This window comes from Talpa occidentalis, unplaced genomic scaffold, assembly GCF_014898055.3.
Source record: "Talpa occidentalis isolate TD23 unplaced genomic scaffold, MPIMG_talOcc4v2.1 talOcc4.3, whole genome shotgun sequence".
Classification (NCBI taxonomy): Eukaryota; Metazoa; Chordata; class Mammalia; order Eulipotyphla; family Talpidae; genus Talpa; species Talpa occidentalis.
The window spans coordinates 50,418,879-50,444,299 of NW_023603184.1; the positions used below are offsets into that span (position 1 = coordinate 50,418,879).

At 42.6% G+C, this 25,421-nt stretch overlaps 1 protein-coding gene and 1 long non-coding RNA gene across 2 annotated transcripts in view; both read right to left on the bottom strand.

Moving 5' to 3' along the window:
- The window catches only part of ME3 (malic enzyme 3), a 229,843-nt gene extending 223,113 nt beyond the window's left edge, over window positions 1–6,730 (bottom strand). The window contains exon 1 of the mRNA XM_037523106.2: window positions 6,526–6,730. Coding sequence (XP_037379003.2) covers window positions 6,526–6,708 — 183 coding nt within the window. The 5' untranslated portion in view covers window positions 6,709–6,730. The remainder of the gene's footprint in view (window positions 1–6,525) is intronic.
- Window positions 6,731–9,556: 2,826 nt separating this feature from the next.
- LOC129146541 (uncharacterized) lies at window positions 9,557–20,783 on the bottom strand. The gene is made up of 3 exons (XR_008553404.1): window positions 20,730–20,783; window positions 10,582–10,692; window positions 9,557–9,665 (listed from the first exon to the last, which is right to left on the bottom strand). It is a non-coding gene; the product is annotated as an uncharacterized LOC129146541 (long non-coding RNA).
- Between the last annotated feature and the right edge of the window lie 4,638 nt (window positions 20,784–25,421).

A 25,421-nucleotide genomic window follows, 5' to 3' on the forward strand; every position in this document is an offset into this window, starting at 1 on the left:
AAATTGGTCTGAATGTCATTTACATTTCAATTCCCAATTCCCAACAGGAACTGTTACCTAAAATTGAAAAAACAATAGAATATTAAAGAAAATTATCTGAAAAGAAAGTAAATCTCTCATTATTGCACTGTCCCAACACAGTCATTTTCACACATTCACTTCCAAGTATTTTCACAGAGTTACATTTTTTTTACAGCAACACTCATAGGTACAGATCCATTTAATATTTTGCATTTTGAATTAATAAAAGTCAGGATTTCATAAATCTTCATAATGAGCACATAAACACTAACTTAAAAGGAATATACTTTCTTTGGAGAAACTCAACTATTTATAATAATATGTTTAGGAGAAAACACTTCCTGAACATCAACTTCATGTTCCAAGAATTGTAAATTTCCCTCAGTGCTCTGACATCCCATCCCATGCCACCTTGATTTTCTGAGCACTGAGAGATAAGGGTCTCCCTGGTATGTTGTCTTACATGAGGCTGCTGCAACAAAATACCATAGATTGTGTGGTTTAAGCAACAGAAATTTATTTCTCACACTTCTGGAGGCTTTAGAAGTTTAAGATCCAGGTTTTAGTCAATTCACTTCTTGGGAGGACCCTGTCTTCTGAAGATGTCAGTTCCTCACTGTATTTTACATGACAGAGCTGGAAAATGGTTGTCACTTGTCTCTACTTACAAGGGCACTAATCCCATCATGAGGGGATCCAATTGATTTAATCACCTCCAAAGGTCCCACCTTCCAAATACTGTCACATTGTTATGCTTAGTCTTGAACACATGAATGGGGGTCCAGACATGCTCAGTGCACACTATGTGGTTTCCCTCCTCAGGGGTGCTGCGGGTGGGGGAAGCAGAGCAGGAGTGGTAGCCTCGAGGACTCAGAGGCTAGGAGTTCTAATAAGTTAGAGATACTGAGAGAAGCTGGTGTCTCCTACTTCTGGTCTGTTTCTTAGACCTCCTCCCCCCAACACTTTGTGTTTTTCCATGGATATCCAGCATGTTCCTATTCATCTTTGTTATTAGGGCATTGTCTGTGTCTCCTGAATAGGGCCTCTTTCTTCCAGGGCCTGTTTTTGTTTTTGGTTTTTTTTTTTAATAATTCTTAATTTTTTTTTTTTAAAGATTGATTTATTTATTTATACACGCACGTGTTTTTCCATGGATATCCAGCATGTTCCTATTCATCTTTGTTATTAGGGCATTGTCTGTGTCTCCTGAATAGGGCCTCTTTCTTCCAGGGCCTGTTTTTGTTTTTGTTTTTTTTTTAATAATTCTTATTTTTTTTTTTTTTAAAGATTGATTTATTTATTTATACACGCACTGAGTATAGTCAGAAGCACGGGAGGGTGAGAGAATTCACCAGAGACAGAATGGGGAACAGAAAAGGCAGACCAATGAAGTACACTGCTGAGGGGAGCAGCGGGCGAGACAGGAGAAGTCTGTCACGCCACGTGGGACCCTCGCTGGTGGCCGGGGATCAAACCGGCGCTGCAGAGGCTGGGGGCAGCTTCGCAGCCCAGTGCTCAACTGCTGCGCCACTAGGGGAGGCCCTCCAGGGCTTGGTTTAATGCTGGTGAAACTGGAAAAACTGAGCTCTGTGCTGTACTCTCTGGCCTTCACACTAGGTGGACATCTAAGCACACCAAGGGCTGATGTGATTCACCCACACTCCAGACAGAGGCAGTCCTGGGCATGATGACCCCACCGAGGGAGTCTCTGGAGGAGCAGAGACACCAGGTGAAAGGAGGGGGATTTGGTGCAAAGGGAGGGTAAAGGGAAGGGATGAGAGAAAAGGGCCTCTGTAGAGGCTGCAAATGATTCATTCATTCAAAACCTTTTTCATTAAGCATCAACCATGGGTCAAGCACTGTTCTAAGTACCTCAGATACATCAATGAGCAAATAGACAAAAATTCCTACTCAAATGGAGCTCACATTATCGCGATAAAATACCAAAAATACCTATAGTAAACAAAAAATTAAATATTATGTTGGAAGTTTCAAAAACTATGAGGGAAAAATAGTTCATGTTAAGGGGTATCAAGAAGGTTGAAAGTACTGTTTACGGTTTCCTATGGGTCGCTCAGAGTAGGAGTCACTGAGAGAGTGTGAAAGATTGAAGAAGGTTAGGGTGTGAACCATGTGACTGTCTAGGGACATGTGTTCTAGGTGGAAGGAACAACCAGTGCAAAGGTTGCAGGGAGGTCTTTAGAGTATTAGAGGAACAGCAAAAAGGCCAGTGAGGCCGTGGGTGAGACTGAGGCCACAGAGGGTCAAGTTGTTCAAGGTTTATAAAGACTGATTTCACAGGGCTTTGAGCAGAAAAGCGACATGCTCAAACTTAGTTTTAAAAGAATCACTCTGACTGTTGTGTGAGAATAAACAAGGCGCACAGGAGAAGCAGGAGACAGCGGGGGGGGGAAACTGCTGCCATCACCCAGAGACAGACCAGAATGGCTGGGGGTGGGGTGGGGAGCTGCAGTGAGCAGGGCTTGGATTCCAGATCTGTTCTGAAGCTAATCAATAGGATTTTCTGGTGAGCTGGACAAGGAGTCTGAAAGGAAAAACACAGTAAAGGTTGTGTCCAATGTTTAGCCTTGCTTGCCTCACAGAAGAGTGGGTTGAAAGAACAAGACTGGAGTTTAGGAGATGAATGAAGAGGTTCTTACATAATGCGTGATAAGATGAAGTGGGAGAGAACAAGGCTTGTGGTAGTACAGATGTAGACAAATTGGGTTGATGGATTTTAAAGGATGTGGTAAAACAGACAATAAAAAAATATATAAATGCTTCACAAAACAAAAGAACAAACAAAAGGAAAACAAACTTTTAGACTACAAAAACAAAGTAATTATTACTAAAAGGGATGGGGAGGTGGTGTATATGTATGCTGATATACAAGTCTGCACATGAAACCTACGTAGTTACTTTAATAAAAATGCTTCAGGTTAAGTATTTCATGGCATTTTCCTCAATAGCCATTCTCTCTCTCAATTGTGCAGAACGTCAGCTGAGTATATGTGTGCCAACTAAAGATTGCATTTCTCGGTTCTCTTGCAGTGAAGAGTGGCCTATGACGAAGTTTTGGCTCATCAGATGTGAGTGAAGACCAAATCGTGCCTTTAAAAGGCATTTCTCCTTCACAATGGCTTCACTGTGGAGTCCATGGTAGAGGCCAAAGCAGCCACCTTCAACCACAAGTTGTATGATACACACTGAGGAAGGCAGAGTGAAATAAGCAAGCCACTTGCTGACCGGTGACGGTCTACCAGGACTTGCTCACACAAGGAAGGCATATGCTTTTATCTTGTTTAAGCATCTGTATTTCGGGTAAACTCTCTTACAAATTTTCTAAACTGTAGTCTAAATAATGTAAGTTTCTTGAGCTGTTTCAAGTACAAAGCCTTACCATCAATGTTGCCAGTCCCATGAAGCTAGGACAGTATTTGACAGGGAAGGCTTTACTGTTAACTGCCTCTGGTTGTTAGTTCTTAAAATACCTGAAGACTGAGTTTTAATTTGCTGAGTCACTGATAAGATACTAAGTTTAGAATAAATTGCTGCTTGTGTAACTATTTTTTTTTTAAGATTTTATTTATTTTTGCATAGAAGAACCGGGGTGTAGGCCAGAGGAACAGGGAGGGGAGTGGTGAGAGGATATACCAGAGACAGTGCATGGAGCAGAACAGGCAGATCTACTGGAAGACACTGCTGAGGGGAGCAGCAGGCGAGACAGGAGAGGTCTGCTGCGCCATATGTGGGTCAGCTCCCTGGCCTGGGATCAACTCAGATTGTGGAGGTGAAAACATTGAAACGTAACCCCTACGCCACCAGGGAGGCCCAACTAATATGTTTTCTTTTTTAATAATCCATTACTTCTCTTTTAATCCAGGAGGCCTAATTGAGCATCACATCTAAAGACAAGGAAGACATATTTATCATATGCCTTTGGGGCATAAAACACCATCACCAACAAACTCCTAATTCTCCACACAACCCAGCCATCATCTCCTGATTGATGAGTCAAGTGAGAGACTCACCCCACCCGAAGGAAGATCAATTTCTAAGCTGGCATGAAACAAAGACATATACTTTAATTGAAGGTAACTCTTAGTTGTGTGAGAGTCTAATAAATCACCACTGAATTCAGCCACAGATGTGCAGCCACCACTACAGTGCTGGCCACTAACCTTCAATGTTCACTAATCCAAACACATCAAGTCTGCAGAAGGTGGTCACCCAAGGTTCTGAGAGCCTCACTGCATGAAAAACTCTGGTCACAATCACAGTGATCTGAATGAGCATCCTTCCATTCCTTCCGTGCCTGACTGGCCAGCTCAAGAGACCAAAAACCTGCAGAGAATCAGCTGAAGAAGGGCCAGTGGAAATTTATGACAAAAATCATCATCGTAGGCATATGGGTGGGTCAAAGGGGAAGGGTCAAAGGGAAAGATGATTCACACCCCTCCAGTCAAATGCCCTAAAGTCTGGGAAGATTACAGTCAAATATGTGTATTCCTCTGAATTAGCCATTTCTAGGCCTTTCTATAGGCAATGAGAGCAGGAGGCAAACTGTAAGGTAGTGATATTAAGGTTAATAAAGTTGAGAGGAAAGAGGTCTTAATGGAATTGAGGACCTGCATCAACTGACTTCAGGATGGTACAAACAATTTTCAACATCATGAGAAGCTCAGGTTCCCTAAATTTATGGACAACATCCTATTTATATCATTTAGGAGGACTGGGACAGGGGACAGAGCAAGACAACCTTTAGGGATCCACCAGCCCAAGGCTATAGGAAACACAGAAAAGACAAACATTCTAACCCTCCCTTTATTTTCTTAATTATTCACAAAGCAGCAGGTGCAGAGTGGTAGTATGATAGTAATTCAAGGCAATTATTGTCAAAATTACCAGAGTTTGCAGTGGGAATTTATTGTTTTGCTTTCTGGCATCCATCCCTCTTCTCCCTGATGACAGTGCATGGATTTATTGTGAGAACCACATCCCCTTTATTCTACAGCAGCTGAGGTGGGTGACCCAACCTTTAAACCCTATATTTATGAGGATGAAGCTGACATTACAGAAGAAAAGCAGAGCACTAGAGAGAGAACCTGCATCCTCAGGGGTGTCATCTAGACTGCTGGGTCAAGCCTTGCCTGCAACCCTTCCTCTAGATATTTTCAGTTAAAGAAATATTTTGTTTACCTAAGCCAGTTTCAGCTGAGTTTTCTAACACTTTCTACCAAAGTAATTCAAATTCATAAAACATTTTAAATAGTCCAAAGTAATAATATACCAAGGATTTAGGGTCTCTTCTAGGGGAGGTAAGAGGGTGATAGTTGGAAGCTGAGAGAAAGAATATTTTTCTTAGCTTCTATTAATTATGCAGGACATAGTAACAATAGTTAGCATCTATATAATTGTTCGTAGTTCTCAAAAATGCCTCATCACATGTATTTCCTCAATTGAATCTCACAACTGAGTCACAGAAATTATTACAATTTTATTTTGTGGTAATGATTTATCACGTTTTATATAGTTTAAATATGATTTTAAATTCAATGATTAACCTGATTATCACAATAATTCAATGAGGTGGGAACAGTGAGTCTGTCATAGTATTTACGTTAGGCAAAAGAAAGTCAAACCTCAGAGAAATTCTGTAAGATGCCTCTAACAAGATGTCCCAGTTACAGGTGGGATAGGGAGACAGGTCTCAAAGCTAGATCTCCTTTTTCCTGGGTTTTCACACACCCTTTGTTTCTCAGCTCAATCCTTTGAACCAATAACATTAACACTTACTCCAGAAAGAAATGTGCATGCTCTTAGGCACAATGCTAGCAAGGGGCTGCCCTTGATCAAAGTACCAAAGATCCAATCTGGACTCCAGTTCTCTGACCAGAGCTAGCTGGTGACCTTGAGCTCGTGTCCTTTGTCTTGTTTTCTCACTTGTAAAAGGAGAGGTTTTAATTACGATCTCTGCTGCCCCTTCAAGTTCTGTAATTCTAGACTTTCCTGTTCCTAGTCCCAAATTAATCTTTTCTTCAGAATAATAATTCAAACTTTAATTGCCATTTGCTCTCAGCAGTGTTGGGTACTAGCCTAAGAGCTCTACGTCCACTCTCTCTTTAAAACTCACACTATCCCTGAAAGAACTGTCTCTCCTTTACAAATAAGGAGCTTGGGCAGAGGTTAAATGAGCTGCCCAAGACCCGCAGAATTAGCACGAATCAGAGGACATCTGATCCCAGGCCAGCCTGGTGCGGGGACCTCAGCCCAGTCTATGCTGTTCTTGCAGGAAAAAGCGCGCTCCCCGCATTTCTGGCCTCCGGTCCCCACGCAGACCAGGGGTGGGGAGAAGCCACGCCGAGTGCACAGCCTCTCGAAGGCAAAAATGGAAAACCACCGGAAAGGCGCCTGCGAGGAGCCTTCCCCTAGCCGGGGCGGGGCGTCCTTCCTCGCCCGCCGGCGCCCTGGATCGGGACGACCCCACCCTTCGGGGGCCTTTACCTTGTTGAGATGCGGGTTCCGGGTCACGTCGTACCCGCGCTTCTTCATGGGCACGGGGCGCGGGCGGCCGGGCGTCGAGTGGCACCGGCGGGTGGGCGCGGGGGGCACCCCGAGGGCCCAGGCGCCGCGGGCCCCGCGGGGCAGGAGGGCCGGTCGCGCGCAGGTGCCCAGCGCCGCGCCCATGGTCCTCGTGCAGACCCGGTCCCGGGAGAAGCCAAGGTCAGGGGCACCTTCCGGCCTGGCAGCGCCGGGTGCGCACCGCTAGGCACCTGGCCGGACGCCCGGGCGCCGCGTCCTCGGGGAGAGTGCGGGGGTCCCCAAGGCTTCAGGGCGCCAATCCCGTCCTGCTCAGCCGCCACCTGCGCGCCTCCGCGCGCCCGCTGCGCGCAGGCCTGGCCGAGCGTGGGCAAAGCGAAAGAAAGCAGCACAGGAAGCAGATTCGGTGCGGGTGATACCCCGCGCCTCCCACCCGCACCCATGCCCGCAGGGAGAGGAGATTGCCAGGCACGCTGCCCCAGAACCTGCAGCCCAGCTCTATGGCTGGCCTGAGTCTCCTCCTGCCCTACCCGCCTAAGCGAAGATCTAGGCAGCTCCTTTGTGGGCAGGAGGGAGAAGGAGCAGAGGTCGCTTGTCCCTCTCCTGCCGCGGGCTGCACGGTGCAGGGGCCTCCGGGAGCACTAGGCTGGTGCACTAGGGAAAGAGAGGTGTTGGGACCCACCGTTTGTTAACACACGGGGTTTGCCTTGAAGGGGCGCCTCTTAAGCGACCGCATGTGCCCCTCCAGTGACAAAACAAAGCTTAGAATGTCCCCGAAGCCTCTTCATATTGACCAGCTGAATGCACAGAGGTGCTTAGGAATTTAGGGATCCACATGCCCCTTTACTATTCTCACCATTCGGGGAAGGTCCTGGCTGCCGGATTCAGAGTAGAAATCCTCAGGCTCCTGGTGTTCAGTATTGCATCACTCTGGCCAGTACAATAGCCATCAGCCACATGTGGCTCTATAAAATTAAATTAAATTAAATGGACTAAAATTAAAATCTAGCTTCCTCAGCCACACTAGTTACATTGTGAACGTTCAAGAGCTGCCTGACCATACTGGCTATGGAATTGGACCATAGAGATTGGAACATTTCATCTTTGCAGAAAGTTCCATTGCATTGCTGATAAAGGGCTCACAGTTACTAAGAGAGCTTTTGGGGACTCAAGGGGCCCTGCCATGGATTGCTGGGACTAGACAAGTACCTTGGGGTCCATCTAGTCCCTAATTTAATTTTTTTTTAAGGATTTATATATTTATTCATGCATTCAAGAACTGGGGTACAGGCCAGAAGTGGGGGGGGGGTGAGAAGATTCACCAGAGACAGAGTGGGGAACAGAACAGGCAGACTGACTGAAATACACTGTGGAGGGGAGCAGCGGGTGAGGCAGGAGAGGTCTGCTGAACCATGTGGGTTGCTCCCTGGCTGGCGGGGCATTGAACTTGTGCTGCAGTAGCTGCAGATAGCTTCAGAGTTCTGACACTTACCTGTTGCACCACCAGGAAGGCCCCCCCTAATTTAATTTTAAATTTTCTCCACACAGTAGCCAAGAGACTCCCTTGAAAGCAAACGTTTTCTGTGGAATAAAATCCACACTCTTTTGGGTGCCTACATGTTATTCTAAAATGTGACTACAAACTTCTCAGGCTCATCCCACTCCGTTCTACCCCTTACTGAACTCTAGTCACACTTGCTCCTGTTTCTTCCCCAGAGATGCCACTCCATATTTGTCTATTTTTGAAATGCTCCTCTCAGATCTCCACTAAGTGGTCAGCTCCTAGACTTTCTCCACTCCATCCAAGCTGGCCTCTGCTAGGAATTATATAGTGAAGAATGTTCCCTTCAAAGAACTTACACAGTCAGTAATTGGCTGTTTTTGTAATTGTTCATTGCCCATCTCTCCCCATGCACATTAATGTGCCATCACAGGCTAGCTCAGTGATAGGCGGGAAGTGACAGCTACTTTCATGAGACTTGTGACCCTCTCAGGCCAACTACTGGGCAGATGACGTGGTCCTGCATTACTCCCCTTCAAGGCCCGCCCAAGGACAGCCCTCCCAAATGTGTGCCCTGACCGTGGTCTGAGCACAAAGCAGGAATCATCATGATTCAGGCCGAGGGCGGCCTGAATTTGAGTTCCCTCCTCGCCTCAGTCTCTCCCGATTCCAGTCCAGTCTTCACGGTGCTGCTCTACTGATCTGTATAAAAATAGTACTCTTCAAAACATATTTGAACATACCCCGGGGGGCCTCCCTGGTGGCGCAGGGGTTAAAGACAGCACTATCCAGCTACTGTCAGCCACCACAGCACAAGTTGGATCCCCTGGCCAGGGAGCAACCCATATGGTGCAGCAGGCCTCTCCTGTCTTGCCTGCTGCTCCCCTCAGCAGTGGATTTCAGTAGATCTGCCTGTTCTGCTGCTCACTCTCTGGTGAATCCTCTCAGCCCCCTGTACCTCTGGCCTACACCCCAGTTCTTGTATGCGTAATAGATAAATCTTAAAAAAAAAAAAAAAAGAAAGAAAGAAAATGCCCAGTAAGGGAATGGATGGGAAAATCAGTGTGGTTGAGGAGGCATAAAACCCGGAGGCCACACTTGTCTGGACAAAGCGGGACCGTCTCCTACTCCACAGGGAGCTCCCAAATCAAGAAGCCTGGAGAATCACCCCACACCTGCCCTAGGAGAGGCTCCTGAGCGGCTCTGCCTTGAGACCTGCCTCCCAGGTGCACCTGGGGGTCTGAGCAGCCGGGTGTGCCGTGGTCCAGGAGCGTGGTCCTCGCCCAGGAAGACGATGAGTTTCCAGAAAAATGACAAGGCCCATGGGTTGACCATGGATCCATGTCTTGCAGCAGGGGAGAGAGACGTGGTGGGGGGGGGGATTGTATGTGCATTTTTTGGAGGGAGGGTCACAGCTAAGGGGAGAAATAGCTGTAGAAAGATGACCCAGATGTCAGAAAATAGAGGTGGGGGGGAGAAAGAAAATACCTGGTGGGGGTTGGAGATGGAAGTAAAATGCAAGTTTCCCGGCTCCGTCAAGGGAGATTCTAATTCAATAGGGTTTAAATGCCCGGAGTCAGTTTTCCTCTTGGAATGCAGATTCCTATAAGCTCACAGGTCATTTAAAAAAAAATGAAACAATTTTGATTCATAATTTTGGATGCCTGAAACCAAGAATATCATCGACACTCTTCTCTCTGCACTGTTTTTTTTTTATTTGTGCATCTCTCTGCCAGTTAGCAGACATCTTAAAGGCAGAGACTGTGTGTGTCTGTTTCCATTTTTGATACCTCGCACATTATCCACTTATCAAAAAGTGAACATTTACTGCAGTCTACCTTCTCTGGATATATTGACCTTTCCCTCCTTGGAGGACATTTAATGGGGAACCTCAGTGACTTGAAACTCACTTAGAAACCGGAATGTAAAGGGCAAAGTTTCCCAAATAAGCCAAAACAATTTTTATACATTCAGTCACTGCCACACATTCAGTTTACATCAAAGGATCACCCCATGTCTCAAGTGTAACTTCATTCTCTTAACCCAAACATAATTCTAACAATACTGTTTTTCTTTTGAGTGTGCTTAATCTTTATTTAGCCAAGATAAAGAAAGGTGCTACCAGAGGGTTCACCAGGGGCAGCCGCAGAAGGCAGAACAAGAGGAGGCGTCTGCTCTGCTCTCAGATTGCTCAGGGGCTTCCTCCAGGTTGTCCTCCTCTGCTGGGAGTGCTAATGCCGCCTCCACCGGCAGAGAGGGGGAGAGAGGAAGCAGCGGACAAGCAAGTCTACTTTAGGGAAGTGGCATGGAAGTGGCCCACATTACATCTACTTAGAATTTTTGGTGAAAACCAAGTCACATGGTCACGTCAAGCTTCAGGGTCGCCTGGAAAATATGGTCTCTGGCAGAAAAGGCATGTATGTGCTCTAGCAAAGTGTGCTGAGGAGGCTGCTACTAAAAGAAGAAGGGGAGTATAGTTTCTGGGGACTAGTAACTACAAATCTAACTATAATACTTACTTTCTACGCAAGTGCTTGGCATAGAGTTGAGGCTCAGGAGCTGTTAGCTATTACTGGCGCGTGTGGTTTCCATCTTGGTCTCACAGCAACTTCCTTACTTTTATTGCTAACCTAAGATTACAGAGGCCAGGTTCAGAGCCATGAAAACTTCCAGAACTTCTCTCAACCCTGCATAATCCCGAACAACTCTGAGTTCCTTAAGCTTGCCAGTCCTGTGGTCCAGACCAGCGTTAGAGAGAAATAGTCTTCATAATTTGTCTTGGCCCTTCTGTCTGCACATCCCATCTACTGACTTCTGCCATCTGTGACGTTCTGCTCTTGGCGCTGCAGCAAAGTGTCTCATTCCTCATCCTGGTCAGAGTTACCACTTTCCTAGTGCATTTACAACATTTGCTTTCCCATTTGGATTACATTTTCCCATTTGGATTACATTCTGTCGCCCTGCTAAGTGGAGTTTTATTTATTTATTTGTTTGTTTGTTTATTTGTTTATTTATTTACTTATTTTTGTACATTGTTTGCTTGCTTTTCTCAGGTGTAGTCCCCATAGAATTTCCAACACCAAGTCACCCCTGCACCATCACCACAGTCCTTTGTGTTCTTCCTGCCTCGCCCTGGTCTCTTTCCCTCCCGCTCCCCTGCAAAATGTCTCTGATTTGTACTTGTCTTTTTATTGTTTGGTTTTGTTGTGTTTTTTGTTATTATTATTATTAGTAGTAGTATTTTCCCCTTGGTCTCTCATTTGTTTCCACTATATTCCTCCTATAAGTGAAACCTTTTGATATTTTTCTTTTTCCTTCTGACTTATTTTTTCATTAACATATCATTGCATCTCCAGTACCTGTACCTGGCACAGTATTTGGCATTAAGGATGCACTTGTTTATTAAATTTGAAAAACTGATAGAAATCAAATTAGTGCATAAACTTGTTTTTTCTCCATGTCCCACTTTTTTTTTCTGAATTTATCTGAATTTCACTTTCTTTTTTTAATTTTATTTTTATATTCCCCATACAATTGCAACCCCCTTATTTGACCCCAATCCCTCCCCCACACCCCATAGTGTGTCTCTGGTTCATAGTTGTTTGTTGATTTTGATTTTTTTCTTTCTTATAGTTATTCTTTTTCCTGGTCCCTTATTTAGGTTTTCTAGATTCCTGCTATGAGTGAGACCAGCTGGTATTTTTCTTTTTCTTTCTGGCTTATTTCACTGAGCATGATCCCTTCCAGTGCCATCCATGTTGCTGCAAATTGCATGTGTTTATCCTTTTTGAATGCTGAGTAATATTCCATGGTGTATATGTACCACATCTTCTTGATCCAGTCATCTATTTTTGGGCATTTGGGTTGTTTCCAAAGCTTAGCTATTGCAAATAGTGCTGCTATAAACATAGGGGTGCAGGTGCTCTTTGGAATTAATGTTTCTGTCCTTTGGGTAAATACCTAGGAGTGGAATTGCTGGGTCATATGGAAGCTCTATCCTTAGTAGGTTGAGGAATCTCCACACAGCTGTCCATAGTGGTTGACCAGTTTGCACTCCCACCAGCAGTGCAGGAGAGTTCCTTTTTCTCCACATCCTCCCCAACATTTGTTGTTGCTAGTTTTTTTGATATGTGCCATTCTCACTGGTGTGAGATGGTATCTCATTGTAGTTTTGAAGGGAATGGAGGCATCACTCTCCCAGATTTCAAACTATGCTATAAAGCCATAATAATCAAAACTGCATGGTATTGGAATCAGAACAGACACATGGACCAATGGAACTGAATAGAAAACCCAGAAATAAACCCACAGATTTATGGTCAACTAATCTTTGACAAAGGAGCAAATAATTTGCACTGGAGCAAAGAAAGTTTGTTCAATAAATGGTGCTGGGAAAACTGGGTCACTACATACAAAAGAAGAGTGCATAAACTTCTAAGGACTGAACTTGATTGAAAGCAAATTTGATTCAGTGTTAAAAGGTCATCAAAGCCCTTAAGTTAGAGTTTTTTGTTCAAGTAGCTATCTAGAATCAGCTTTTGTCTTCTGTATGCAGATTTTAATGGCCATACCCATGTATTTTTTTTAAAAGAGGTGCAATAAAATTCACTATTTTTGATAATACCATTGCTTAATGAATGCATGATATTCCACAAAACATTTTATGTTCATGTACTTATTTCTCTTGTCAGATGTATGATGTGCAAATATTTTCTCCCAATCCATCTTTTTGTTTTGGCAATGGTTTCTTTTGAGGTACAAATTCTTTTTAGTTTGGTGTTACCCCACTTGTTTATTTTTGATTTTGCTTTCCTGTCATAGCAATCTATATTTTGTAGCACATCACCTATTTTCTATAAAGTATTTTATGGTTTCAGTTATCATATCCAAATCTTTAATCCATTTTGAATTGACTTTTGTGTATGGAATTAAGTTTGCATCTAGTCTCATTTTTCTTTTTCCTTCTCATTTTTTTTTTTTTTTTTTTTTGCATGTGGCTATCCATATTTTCCAACACCATTTCCTTTCTCCATTGTATAATTCTGGTTCTTTTGTCAAAGAGTAACTGTGCATATTTTTGTGTGTTTATCTCCGTGCTTTCTATTCTATGCCATTGTTTTGTGTTTCTGTCTTTGAATATCACACTGTTTTGATTACTGTTGCTATGTAGAATAGTTTGAAGTCAGGGACTGTGATGCCTCCATTTTTTGAATTTTTTAAAATTTTTTTTAAAGATTGATTTATTTGTGCATATAAGAGCTGGGGTACAGGCCAGAGGTGTGGGGGGTGAGAGGATTCACCAGAGACAGAGTGGGGAACAAAACAGGCAGACTGACTGAAATGCACTGCTGAGGGGAGCAGTGGGCAAGACAGGAGAGGTCTGCTGCACCATGTGGTTCACCTCCCTGGCCAGCCGGGGATTGAACTCTCCCTGCAGTGGCTGTGGATAGCTTCATTGTGCGGTGCTTAACCCCTTGCACCACCAGAGAGGCCCCTCCATTTGTTTTTAACAGAAATCTTTAATTCACATTGCTGCTATATTACTTGGAGAAACTTCAACTCTAATATTTCGTTACACCAAAGGAGAATGGTGAAGAACATTTGTTTCCTTCCTGCCCTGGTGCCTACCACTCTAAACATATGGCCTGCACTCTGGGAATTTTCCCAACAGTTTCCTCTGCTCCCAGGACCCCTATCCTTCCACCACAATTCCATTCAAATACCAAGTCCTCCAGCAAATGTTCCTCAATTCCCCAGCCAGTGGCTCTGCGCCCCTCCTGAATGGTCCCTAAACTCTGCTTTTTGTGTCTTTCCTATTATATTTTTATAATATGAAGCTCTGTGATTTGTCTTCTGTGAGTCTCAAAAGGGCTCACAGAGGTTAAAAACAACAACTTTGGACCCAGATAGTCCCGACTTGACCAACAATGAGTATGTCCATAGGGATTTTATATGACCTCTTTATACTCCACCACTTTCGTGGATAAAACCGAGATTCTAATGTTAGTTCCACAGGGTTTTTTGATGGATTTATTTATATGTTTATTCATTTATTTGTTTAAAGTGCATTACACTGCTCTTAGTACATACATGCCAGGCACTGTTCTAAGGATTTATAAATATTAACTCATTCAATTTCATAATACTTCTATGAAATACTGCACTGGTTATTCAGCTGTTTCTTTCAACTCTAAGCCTTTCTATAATCTGATTTCTGACAGGAGTTTAGACACTGCAAACCAGTTCTTATTCAGCAGCAGGGTTCATGTTAATTTCTGCCAATAGGGGACACTAGAGGGAGAGTGAAGCAGTGAGGGGAGATTATTTGCCTTTCCATTTACTTGCAATCATTTCCTTTCTCTTTCCCCCACCCCCTATCCCCAGGCCCAGCCATAGTTCTTCACCCACCATCAGCCTGGTCCCAGCCACTAGAGTCCTTGCACCTTCTGGAACAAGCCTCACTGGCTCCCTGCAAACTTGAGAGAGGCCTCTTCCTCCTTGTGTCCAGTCCTGATGGCCTAGTCTCTTCCTGTGTTCCTGCAGCCTCAGGGATAGGAGCTGCTTCTGTGTCCAGTTAATTCCTAGAGTCGCCTCAACATTCCCTTCCCTATTGTTCACCCCTGTAATGCATGTGAAACCTGTTCTTTTACATTCTTTTTGCTGCGATGTGCCTCTGGGGTTGGTCTTCTTGACTAGACCCTGTGCCCTTATAGCTCAGCCAATAAAGCATCAGACTTTTAATCTGAGGGTCCAGGGTTCAAGTCCCTGTTCGGACACCACTTGTGAGCCTCTAGTGGGCTCTGAGACCTGGGACGCTGATCTTGAAGAATCCACCAGACGGGGTCTGCTGTGCAAGCAGTGGTTCTCTATTTTTGTCAGCATGGTTATACAGGAATTATGAACAAGGACATCTGTGTTTTATCATAAGTCAGAGAAAGCCAAAACAACCTTGCCTCGCACGCCATGTACGTGAGCTCATACACACCACGTAGGTGAGCCCTTGGGCATATTGGCCATGCCTGTCCTTGTGAGCTTCTGTTGATAAGCTATGACCGAGGAGACCTCCAAGGTGAAGCAAGTTCCAGGCATCCTTCCCAGGCTGTTTTCCACCCTGACACACGTGAGTTTTGTCAGTGTTTCTGTCAGCCCTTTCCCTTGCCCCCCTCAGGACGCCTCTCCATCACCCTCGTGCAACACCCTGCCTGACAGAGATTGGCTCAACTATTAACTGAGTTTTGTAGATGAGGAAACAAAACCTACTGACATCAAATAATTTGCCTGAAGTGATCAGGATTTCAACCCAGGCTCCAGATGTCACGGGGGACACAAGGCACAAAGGACTTAAATTTGGGGAGTGGGCGGCCAGGTCTGATGTGGAGCGAGCACTAAACATACAGTAGTCACCTGATCTTCAGTCATCATTGTCACTGGCACTATTCCAGCTTCCATCTCAGATTATGTATTAAATGCACACTGAACTGGACCCGAGGCACCTGACCAGGTGGGCCAGAGGAGCCTGAGTTAAAAAGGCCATGGAGGAGCAGGGGGCACGAAGAAGCCTCCGTATCCAGTCCCTGCGACCCTTCTTTAGAGTTGTTTCCAGGGTAACAGAGTTCCCTTCCTTCTTATCCCACCCCCCATCTCCTGCCACCCTTCCCTGTCCCATGAGGTGGAATTAAATAGTTCTTTGGCATTTTGAAAAAAAGAGAAAAGAGAAATAAAGAGAAATAAAACCACAAAGAGAAATAAAGCAATTTTTGTTGGGTAGCAAAAGAAAACATGTTTCTTATTTTTGTATTGCATTGCATTATATTTCTCTAGTCTTCTGTTTCATTACCATACATTTTTAATACCTAATTTTACAAGATACCAAATTTTACAAAGGAGTATCTTCGAAGTAACTACATTTCTAATAGAGGTGCCTCACTGGACTCTTGGATCTGACATACTGTTATCACCTAATACTGACATATATTTTCATAAATTCCTTTAGTCTTCTATTCAAGTGGCTCTCATAGCAAACATAATTGCCTCCAGATAGAAGGGAAGACACAACATATTGCATTTCTTCTCTTCAGATGCCCTGCGTGACTCCATTTTGTTCTGCCCTCACCCTCAACAGGCTCACTTCTCTTCCTGGGCCAGCCTACATACAGGGCAGACCTTATCTTCTTCATGAGTGGTTTAGGCACAAACAATCTATAATTCATGTCATCCCTGCCTCCTTTTCTGCCCTGCAACAGGAATTCCAAGAAGAAAATGCCCTCGATCAGAATGACCAGGGAAGGAAGGGGTAATCAGTACTTTTTGTGTATTTTCTAAGCCTCCGGATCTCCCAGAGGTTGTTTGAAAAATCTACTTTCTGCCCCTTTTGAAGAACTCTATTCAAGCACTCAGCCCTGACAGCCACCACACCATTCCTTCGTTTTGCTCTCCACCCCTCAAGCTCCTCCCCACACACAAGTTAGACACAAAGGCAACTGTTAGGAAAAGCAGGATGCTGAAACAGAAATCCATGGTGGCAGCTGCTGAGCTAAGCAGCTGATAAGGGGGAAACAAACTTATGCCCTAAGTGTGTGTTTGGAGGTCAGGGTGGTGGCACAGGGGGGAGGAAGGAGATTCTTTGTTTGCCCTTCCAGGTGCACATCTGGCCCTTTTAGCACCCCTGCACCTGCTGACCCTGCTATGATTGCTTCTCTGACTCCTATTCTGCAGCGACTCCAAGTTTGTCACACTGCAGTGAACATAACCTCCTGCTTCCTCATTTTAATCATCCTGACACACTGCTGTAAGGGGAAAGTGGCTTTCCCTGTTGACAGTCTGATGTTCTGTGGGACAAAAACCATCAGCTTTCTGAAGAAATACTGGAGTTCTCACTAGAGGAAGGGTTATTTTTGTTTTCAGTATTTTTTTCAGTTAGATTTTCTATATGAATAATAAGTGTGATTAAGGCAACCTCTTCAGTGAGCCTAGGTTCTCTTCAGCTCCTCAATTGCTTTTTGTCTTCCTTTCTTACAGGACTTAACCATTCAGCCCCTCCCCTTAGCTTGCATTCAGCCTCAAATCACCCTGTGCCATCTCCCAAAGAGATGTGATTTGTTTCCACACTGGATTCACAGGCAGTTGTTGATTGCCCTGGTGTCATCTGTGCGTTCACTGTGCATAAAGCCAAATGTGTATTCTGACCCAAAGGTCAGTCTTTCTACCTCAAGGTCATTCCAATTGTTCCCGGCAGGCTAATCATTATCAGGACTATCAGTGCTTCTCAGAGCAGGTCAATTTAAATAGTTGTTTTTTGTTTTTTAGCTTGAATTTGGAGTTTGGTTTCAAAACAAATAGACTGGCTTACAAAAGGTTAAGAGTGGAGGGTAATCAAGCCACATCCAAGTGATATGGACTAGAGAGATGCTTTTTTGCTTTTCAGGCATGAGAATTAGCTACACACTATTTTCTTTTGTTTTGTTTGTTTGTTTTAAATAAGCTGTTACAAAACCTGCTGTTACAAAGCAGGTTTTGAGATCTGAGCTCCACCAGTACTTTAATTTGCACAGTAAAATAAACCAAGCTCACTTTTTGGGATTGTCACCTCAGATTATTTCCAACAGAAATTTTAAGTTCTTTGATGTCAGACACATTCTAGGAATGTCGACTCTGCCACTCACTAGCCAAATGATCCTGGGAAATTTACTGGATTGTTCTGAACCTCAGTTTTTTTACCTATAAAATTCTATAAATAATAGTATTTAACTTATAAAATGGTTGTGATAATTAAATACCTGTTACATAGTCAATATTCAATAAATAATAGCGATTACTATTTCCATACTTCCTCTGGATTTCCAAAGAATATTTGTGGTCATGTAATAATTGCTGAATAAACTTGGGTTAAGTTACATTTAACAGAATTATCAAAGGGTCAGTGTGAAAAAATGGTAAATCTCCAACGTAGATAATGCCCAGAGGCAGCCATTGAAGTTTTAATGAGTTTTAGCTGTTGTTTAATTACCATAGAACACACACACACATGCACACACAAAGAGTATAAGTCTTTTATATCCAGCTCTATTAAAATACTGGACATAAAACTCACACAAGAGGAGTTCTGTGAATGTCCCCTGGGTCCATCTACGCATGTTGTAAATAGTTCACTTGCACCACTGACATCTATGTTGCTGTATCTGTCCCCTCCACCTATCAAATGCCAGGACCTCAGTTCACCTAAACATTGTACATGTATAGGAATTTACTAGCAGAGAGGTGGGATTTTTAATCTGAGCCACACCCCATGCTTTCTACTCCCCTGTTGTTGACTGGGGCTGGAACTACCTATTCTACTTCTTAGCTCTACTGAAACTGCTCAGATCCTCAACAGATCTGGTTATTACATGTCCTCCTTTCTCAAAATGCACATATGTTCCTGGGCGAGGAGGGGGTCAAAGTGGATTCCAGGATGACCTCATATCATGCTCTTTACCTCTGCTTTCTCTGATCACAGTTTTTAATTCTAGCCTATCCAGCAAACCATCTTTGTTTGATACATTTTTTTTTTTTTGGAAAGGTGAGGTATTTTCCCTGTCAAGCTTCAAGCTTCAGTTAAGTCTACCTGATATAATCACACACACACACACACACACACACACACACACACGAGTTGCAATTATGTTCAAGTTTCTCTTCCTGAGACTCCAAGGATGAAGCAAATCAGCAATGTGTCCAGAGATTTAAATGTCCTAAGTGCCCTGTGACATTAAGGCACATGTCTCTTTAGAACACACCAAGGACTTACAGCAGAAACTGTGCAAACTCAGCAGAACTGCATCCAGATCAAAGTTCTTACCAAGTTGAGTTGCTCTACTACATATCTTTGAAAGCACTTGCTTTAACAAGATATGTACAAAAGAAATGAAAGGAAAATTGGAGTTTCTTAGAAATCAGAAGTATTGAAGTTGAACTGGGAGCTTTCTAAAACTCCTAATATAGGAAATCACATAATTCTAGCATTGTAATTATGCTTAGAGGTCATCCATGTTTTATAATAAATCAGCGATGGCGTCAAGAATAGAAACTGTTCCTTGGGAAGAACTTTCTGGATGAAAGAAGACATCCTGCAGCAGTGGGATTTCTGATGCAAGGGAGAAAATTCTTTCCTCTGAGGAGTAAAACTATTCTTTACATTTTTAAAAGCATGATCACACTCAGCAGCATTACTTTCTATCCTTTTATTTTCCAGTTTTTATCAAGAGTCATGTTGCAGAAATATCTTTTCTCCTTTATAAGAAGAAAGTGAGAGGCTAGACTGATAAATGACCCCCCATGCTAAACACTAAAGATAGCAGAGAGAGACATTTCATAAAAATAACAGACTCTAAATTAGGAATTTTTGATTTAATTACAAATTTGAACAAGCTTTAACAAAACCAAGAAGATGAGAATTCTGGACAGAGTAAGAAGTGATTGATAATAGATGAGAATTAGCAGAGAAACTATTAAATTGTAAATGATATATTTACATTTCTTAAATCTCACCACATCAAAAAAAAAGGAAGATGAAAATCATATGCTTGTACCAATATGTGCAGTGATACCATTTGACAAGTCTCAACATCCATTTATGATAAAAATCCTCCTGAAAATGGGGATAGAGGGGACATACCTCAATATATATCCAAACCCACAACTAACATGGTACTCGAGGTAAAAACTGAAAGCTTTTCCTTTAAGATCAGGTACAAGATAAAGATGCTCACTATCACCACTACTTTTCAACATAATATTGAGTCTTAGTGAAATAATTAGGGAAGAGAAAGAGTTGAAATGAATTCAGATTGGGAAAGAAATATAACCACCACTATATGCAGATAGTTTGCTAATACATAGAAATAATGATAACATACAGAAAAATCTAAAGACTCCACTAAAACACTTTTATAAATAATAAAATGGCACAGTGAATTTACAGGTTAAAAAATCAATTGAAAAAATCAGTTGCTTTCTTACATGTAATCAACAAATTGGAAGAGAAAGGAATTATGAAAACAATCCCATTTAAAATCCATTAAAAAATAACTAGAAGTAAATTTACCAGTGGGGGTGAAGAATCTGTACAATTAAAAATATCAGAAATTGTTAAAAGAACTAGAAGTCACAAAGAAATAGAAAGGCCTTCCTGGCTCATGGATTGGAAGAATTAACATTGTTAAACTGTTCATTTTACAGAAGCAATATAGAGACTCATTGTATCCTTGTCAAAGTTTCAATAATGTTCTTCAAAGAAATAAATCAAACATTACTGAAATTTATATGGAACTACAAAAGACCCTGAACAGTCAAAACAATCCTGATGAAAATGGAGGGGAAATTTGGGATCACACCCTCAGACTTCAAACTATATTACAAAGCCAAAACAGTCAAAGAGTGTGGTATTAGAATAAAAATCAACACACAAACCAACGAAATAGAATTGAGACCCCAGAAAAATCTCACACTTAGATGGAGAGTTCATCTACAATAAAAGAACCAAGAGTATATACTGGAGAAAGTAAAGTCTCTTCACTAAATGGCGTTGGGTAAACTGGACAGCCACATGCAAAAGAATGAAATGAGACTACAGTGACATGCCATATACAAAAATTAAGTTAATATTTTTTCTTTGTCTCTAGTTTGTTACCTGAACTCAGCCGCCTCAGCGGTGGGAGTGGGCAGGGGCAGGGGTGTTTTCTACATGCTGCTCCACCACAAGTGGTTGTGGCAGCTGCTCCTCAGAGACCTTTTATGTCACAGTGTACTTCCTGGATCATGGAATGGACCAATCAGGTGCGAGCTATGAGCTGATTGGTGCTAAATGGTCCAACCAGACTTTTGCTACCAGGACCCAGCCTCTCACCACAAGTCAGTTGTGGCAGCTGCTCCTCAGAGACCTTTTATGTAAAGTGCATTTCCTAGGTTGTGGAATGGACCAATCAGGTGCTGTAGGCTGACTGGTATATGGTCCAATCAGCCACAGGATTGAAAAAATGGTCTAATCAGACTTGTGGGTGGGGCCCCTGAAAGAGGCTATAAGCCAGGGTTGGTGCTCATTGAGGGGAGAGGCGGTGCCAGCCCCTGGAGAGAGGAGAAGCCATGTCCAGCAGCTGCCCAGGGAGCGTGCGGAGCCAAGGACGCTCCCGCATGGCCTGCCCTGGCCTGGCCTGGCCTGAGCAGAGCCAGAGGCCCGGCCCGTGTCTCCAGGGGTGTGTGTGGGTGCATCCCGACCGTCCGGAGAGCCTGGACACGGCGCTGACCCACCTCTGGGCCTGGGGGCCTCAGCACCGGCGGCTTGGCCCAGACCCACGGTGGCTCCTGGGAGAGGCCGCCTCTTGTGGATGCTCTTTGTCTCCCCTGTTTGTAAAATAAACCCCATGGTGGTGGTTCCTGAAGCCCGTGGCCACCTGCAGTCCTGTGGGGAGACCCCGGACAGTGCCGTGTCCTCCCCCGGCACCGGCCTGTGTCTGGCCATAGCTGTTGGTTCTGGTTTTTGGCCTTTTGGGGCTTTTTCATGGTTCTCTGGTGTCAGAGCCTGGGCACGCAGGGGCTGCACCATCCCTCCAGCCTCCTGCCCTGTGGCCTCTTCTGTGGCCCTCCCTACCGTGTTTCAGTTTCACTACTATGTGTCTTGGTGGTGTCCTCTACGTTTAGAGGAACATTTGCACCCTCAGCTTCATGGACTAGGGTGTTTTGTCCTTTCCCAGGTTTCATTAGTTTTCCTCTATTATTTCCTTGAAATGTCCATCTTCCTTTCTCTCTTTCTTCCCCTTCTGAAATACCCATGTTCCCTTTCCTGTGGCTCACACAGTTCTGTAAGTTTTTCTTCATCCCCCCCTCCTTGTATTTCTCTTTATTCTTCCACCTTGAATCTTTGTGCATTATTACTGCAAAGTCACTGATTAACTTCCAGGTAGTATATTCAGTTTTCATAGATTTCTCACAAATTTTTATTTCCTCTATTGATATTTTTACTCCCTGGAAAACCATTATTTTCTTGTTAAAACTTGAATTTTATTTTCTATTCATTAATTTTATTTCTAAGTTCATTCATTTGCTGATTTTTTTGTATCTGTTTAAATAGATTTTCAGAGTTACTTTGTATCACTTCAATTCCTTTGAATTTTTTTTTATCATACCTATTTAGAATTCTCTACCTGATAAGAGGATAAAATCTTCCATATCTTCATTATTGGATTCTGGAGAGTTGTTCTCTCCTTGTGGTTCTCTCCTTGTGATAATCCTTGAGGTTTCAAGGTGTCAGGTTATGCAGCTTTTTATTCCCCATTTGCTGCTTTAGATATCCTCATTAAAACACACACACACACACACACACACACACACACACACGTATAATAGTAACTTTGAGAGTTGCATTACTTTTATTTTTCCAGTAGTGATGCTGTGTTTTATTTGACTTTTAGTTTTTCTGGCTTTTAACAGCTTCTGTAGGTCCTATGACCTACAGATATTAAAAGTACTGATATTAAAAGTACTGAGTCAGAGAGTGGGGCATGGGCCTGCAGAAATACAGTGGCTGGTGTGAATGTGCTGAGTGTGGAGGATGACTGGCTCCTGTCAGATGCACTGTTGATATTCCTGCATTTCGGAATTCCATTGCTGAGAATCTGAGAGTCTGTGTACTGTCAGTGCACTTCGTGAGCTCAGCACTGTCACAAAGAGTATAGGGGGAGGGGGGGAATGCGGTCTAGTGCTTTGTCTTTATTCTTTTTGCCAAGGACTCAGCTTGGCCTGTGGGAAGCATCCACACTTCTCTGCACAACCTTCTCTTCATTTAAGGGTGTGGCCTCCATTCATCAGTCAGGGGTGTGTGACTCCATCCGTTTAGTGCTCCGTCTCTCAAAGCCCCTAGTTAAGTTGGTAGCACTGCTTTTGTATGACATTTATTCCTAGCCACCTCCTGTTCAAAGAAGTGTGATACTCTTCTCTGTATCTTTTTTTCTATCATAGCCAGTGGATGTTCCAGTTTTACCTCAAGTTGTGAACTCTCTTGGTGCAGTGTCCTCATGGTTAGTTTTTAGATAATCCTCTCAGGAGAGAAATAAGAAACTCCTCTATTGCCATCTTGGTTCATCCTGTCAATAAGCAGTTCTTTTAATTGAAGATTTTTCACACACCTTCCTAACCACCAAACAGATATGGACTGATAAAATGTAGCAGAACCCTACCATCAAAATTGTAGAAATTCAGCCTCATACCACTTGAGACTTGTCACGCTATAGGCTACATTGGGTCTTTATTAATGGGAATCCCAAACTCAAATGAACTGTTGAAGAATAGTTGTGTGCTTGAACAACTGATTTTTTTAAGATTACAAAAAATTTCCAAGCAAATGTATCTTTGATCTTATATGTTTTTTTTTTTTTGGCTGTAATTTTGTTCATCTCTGTTCATGTTTTCAGCTGATTGCAATCTTTTTAATATTGACTTTGCTATTCCATGTTACTTCTAATTCAGAGTTTTGCATCATGCACATATTTGGTAAACGGGTTCTATGGGACTACTTTAACAGGATATTTGGAAGAGGACAGAGCTCTGTAATAATAGTGGAATTCCTGGTCTACTATTCAGTGTCCTAAAATGTCAATCAGATCTCCCATTTAGTTATGCTTACAGCTTTGGACTTTTTAGACAAAGAAACACCAACAAAATAAAACAATATTAAAAACAGTAAGAAAAATGCTACATGATAAGGCTGAGCTCAGTTGCATCCCATCCCATATCCTTTCCTCCTACCATTTTATAGGTCTGAAGGTGAGGTTTCTTGTTCAACTTATTGATGCTCAGCAATTTCAAGACAAAAACACAAAAAGTAGATTAATTTTCAGCAAGATGTGAAAATGTAGACAGACTCACTTAATCCTCAGTTACTGAAAAAAAATATCAGTTGTCCAGTTATCACTATTCTCTGACTTTTTGTATAATTAGCCAAATTATCCTTTATTTATCCTAAATGATATTGGGGTTATAATGGGAAAGGGGTTGGAGGGCAGATAGAATTTAGTAACAGGGTGAACTGACAAGATAAATGGGTAATGCAAAGTTCAGAGATGAAGCGACTCTGGAGCACAGGTACAGTATCTTAGCCAAAGCAAAGAATGTGTTCTTAATAGATGACACACCTGAACAAGAAAGCCAGCATTCTGTAACCACCTGTCTAACTCTCCCATTCTGTAGTGGTGTCACCCCAGCTGGCTTGGACAAATTTATTAATCATTAGGAAGAAAGTAAATGTTATTATCTAATGTGGAGGTGATTGGGAGCAATTGCATTAATACTGCATCATGATACAAGGGCATTAAGAAAGATTATTGAGTACAAGAAACATAGCTTTGGATAATCTTTCCTATGCTCTGACTCACACTTGAACTTCATTCAATCATTCATACCAGGCATAGATCCTCCTGACTTGCTATTGTTGCTAATAAACTTCATGCACACATGAAAAACTCTACTTGCCTCTGGCCTGGGTGTCCTGATAGTGTCTGGGATCTTACATCACATTACCACTTCCAAAAAATCCTGGTTCCTTAGGGATCACAAAACAGATTTGTCATGATCCTGTCTGATTCACAGAGTCAGTACATGGTGAGTAATGACAGACAAAACCACCTAAATGCCAAAATTGGTAAAGCAGAAAAGATGAACATGAAATGACTTTAATTTTGACAGCCACAATGCAACACAGTGTAGGTTTTCTATGTTTTGAAACTGAACAATGATTCTTTTTACAAGATTAGAACAGTTACCTTGTTTGTAGGCTATATAAAAGCCTAGGAAGAAAAATTAAAGCCAAACTTTAATTCTGGATATATTTCACCCAAGTTTATCTACAGGGATTACAGCTTGTTTATTTCTTGAAGCAAATGGAAACATTGATGCTTTGGTCACAGGGTGTTTAAAAGCTAACATGTATGAAATATGTTTATAAATAAATGGTATATTAAAAGCTATAAATAATTTTTATTCCCTTTTATTGGTTTTGTTGAAGGCATAGCTTTTATAATTAACAGCTTGAAGTAGTAGATACCTTAGAAATAGGCATAAGTTACAGTATAGGAAGTACATACTCCTTTAATTTTTCTGTCATTAACAATCTCATGATTATTCTTTCAAGATTTCTGCAATTTAGATTCATCAACAGAGAGTATCTTGAAGGATGTATCTCAGGGAGTTTCTTTTCTAAGGCATTAAAACCAAGGCATTCTCTCCTCTCTTACAGATAACCAAGGATTGCTGCTCTAGATTTTCTCAAAGGTGCCCTCATATGCTTCTTCTTGCTTTTGTGCAAGCAGTTCCCTTTTTCTGAGTATTCTTC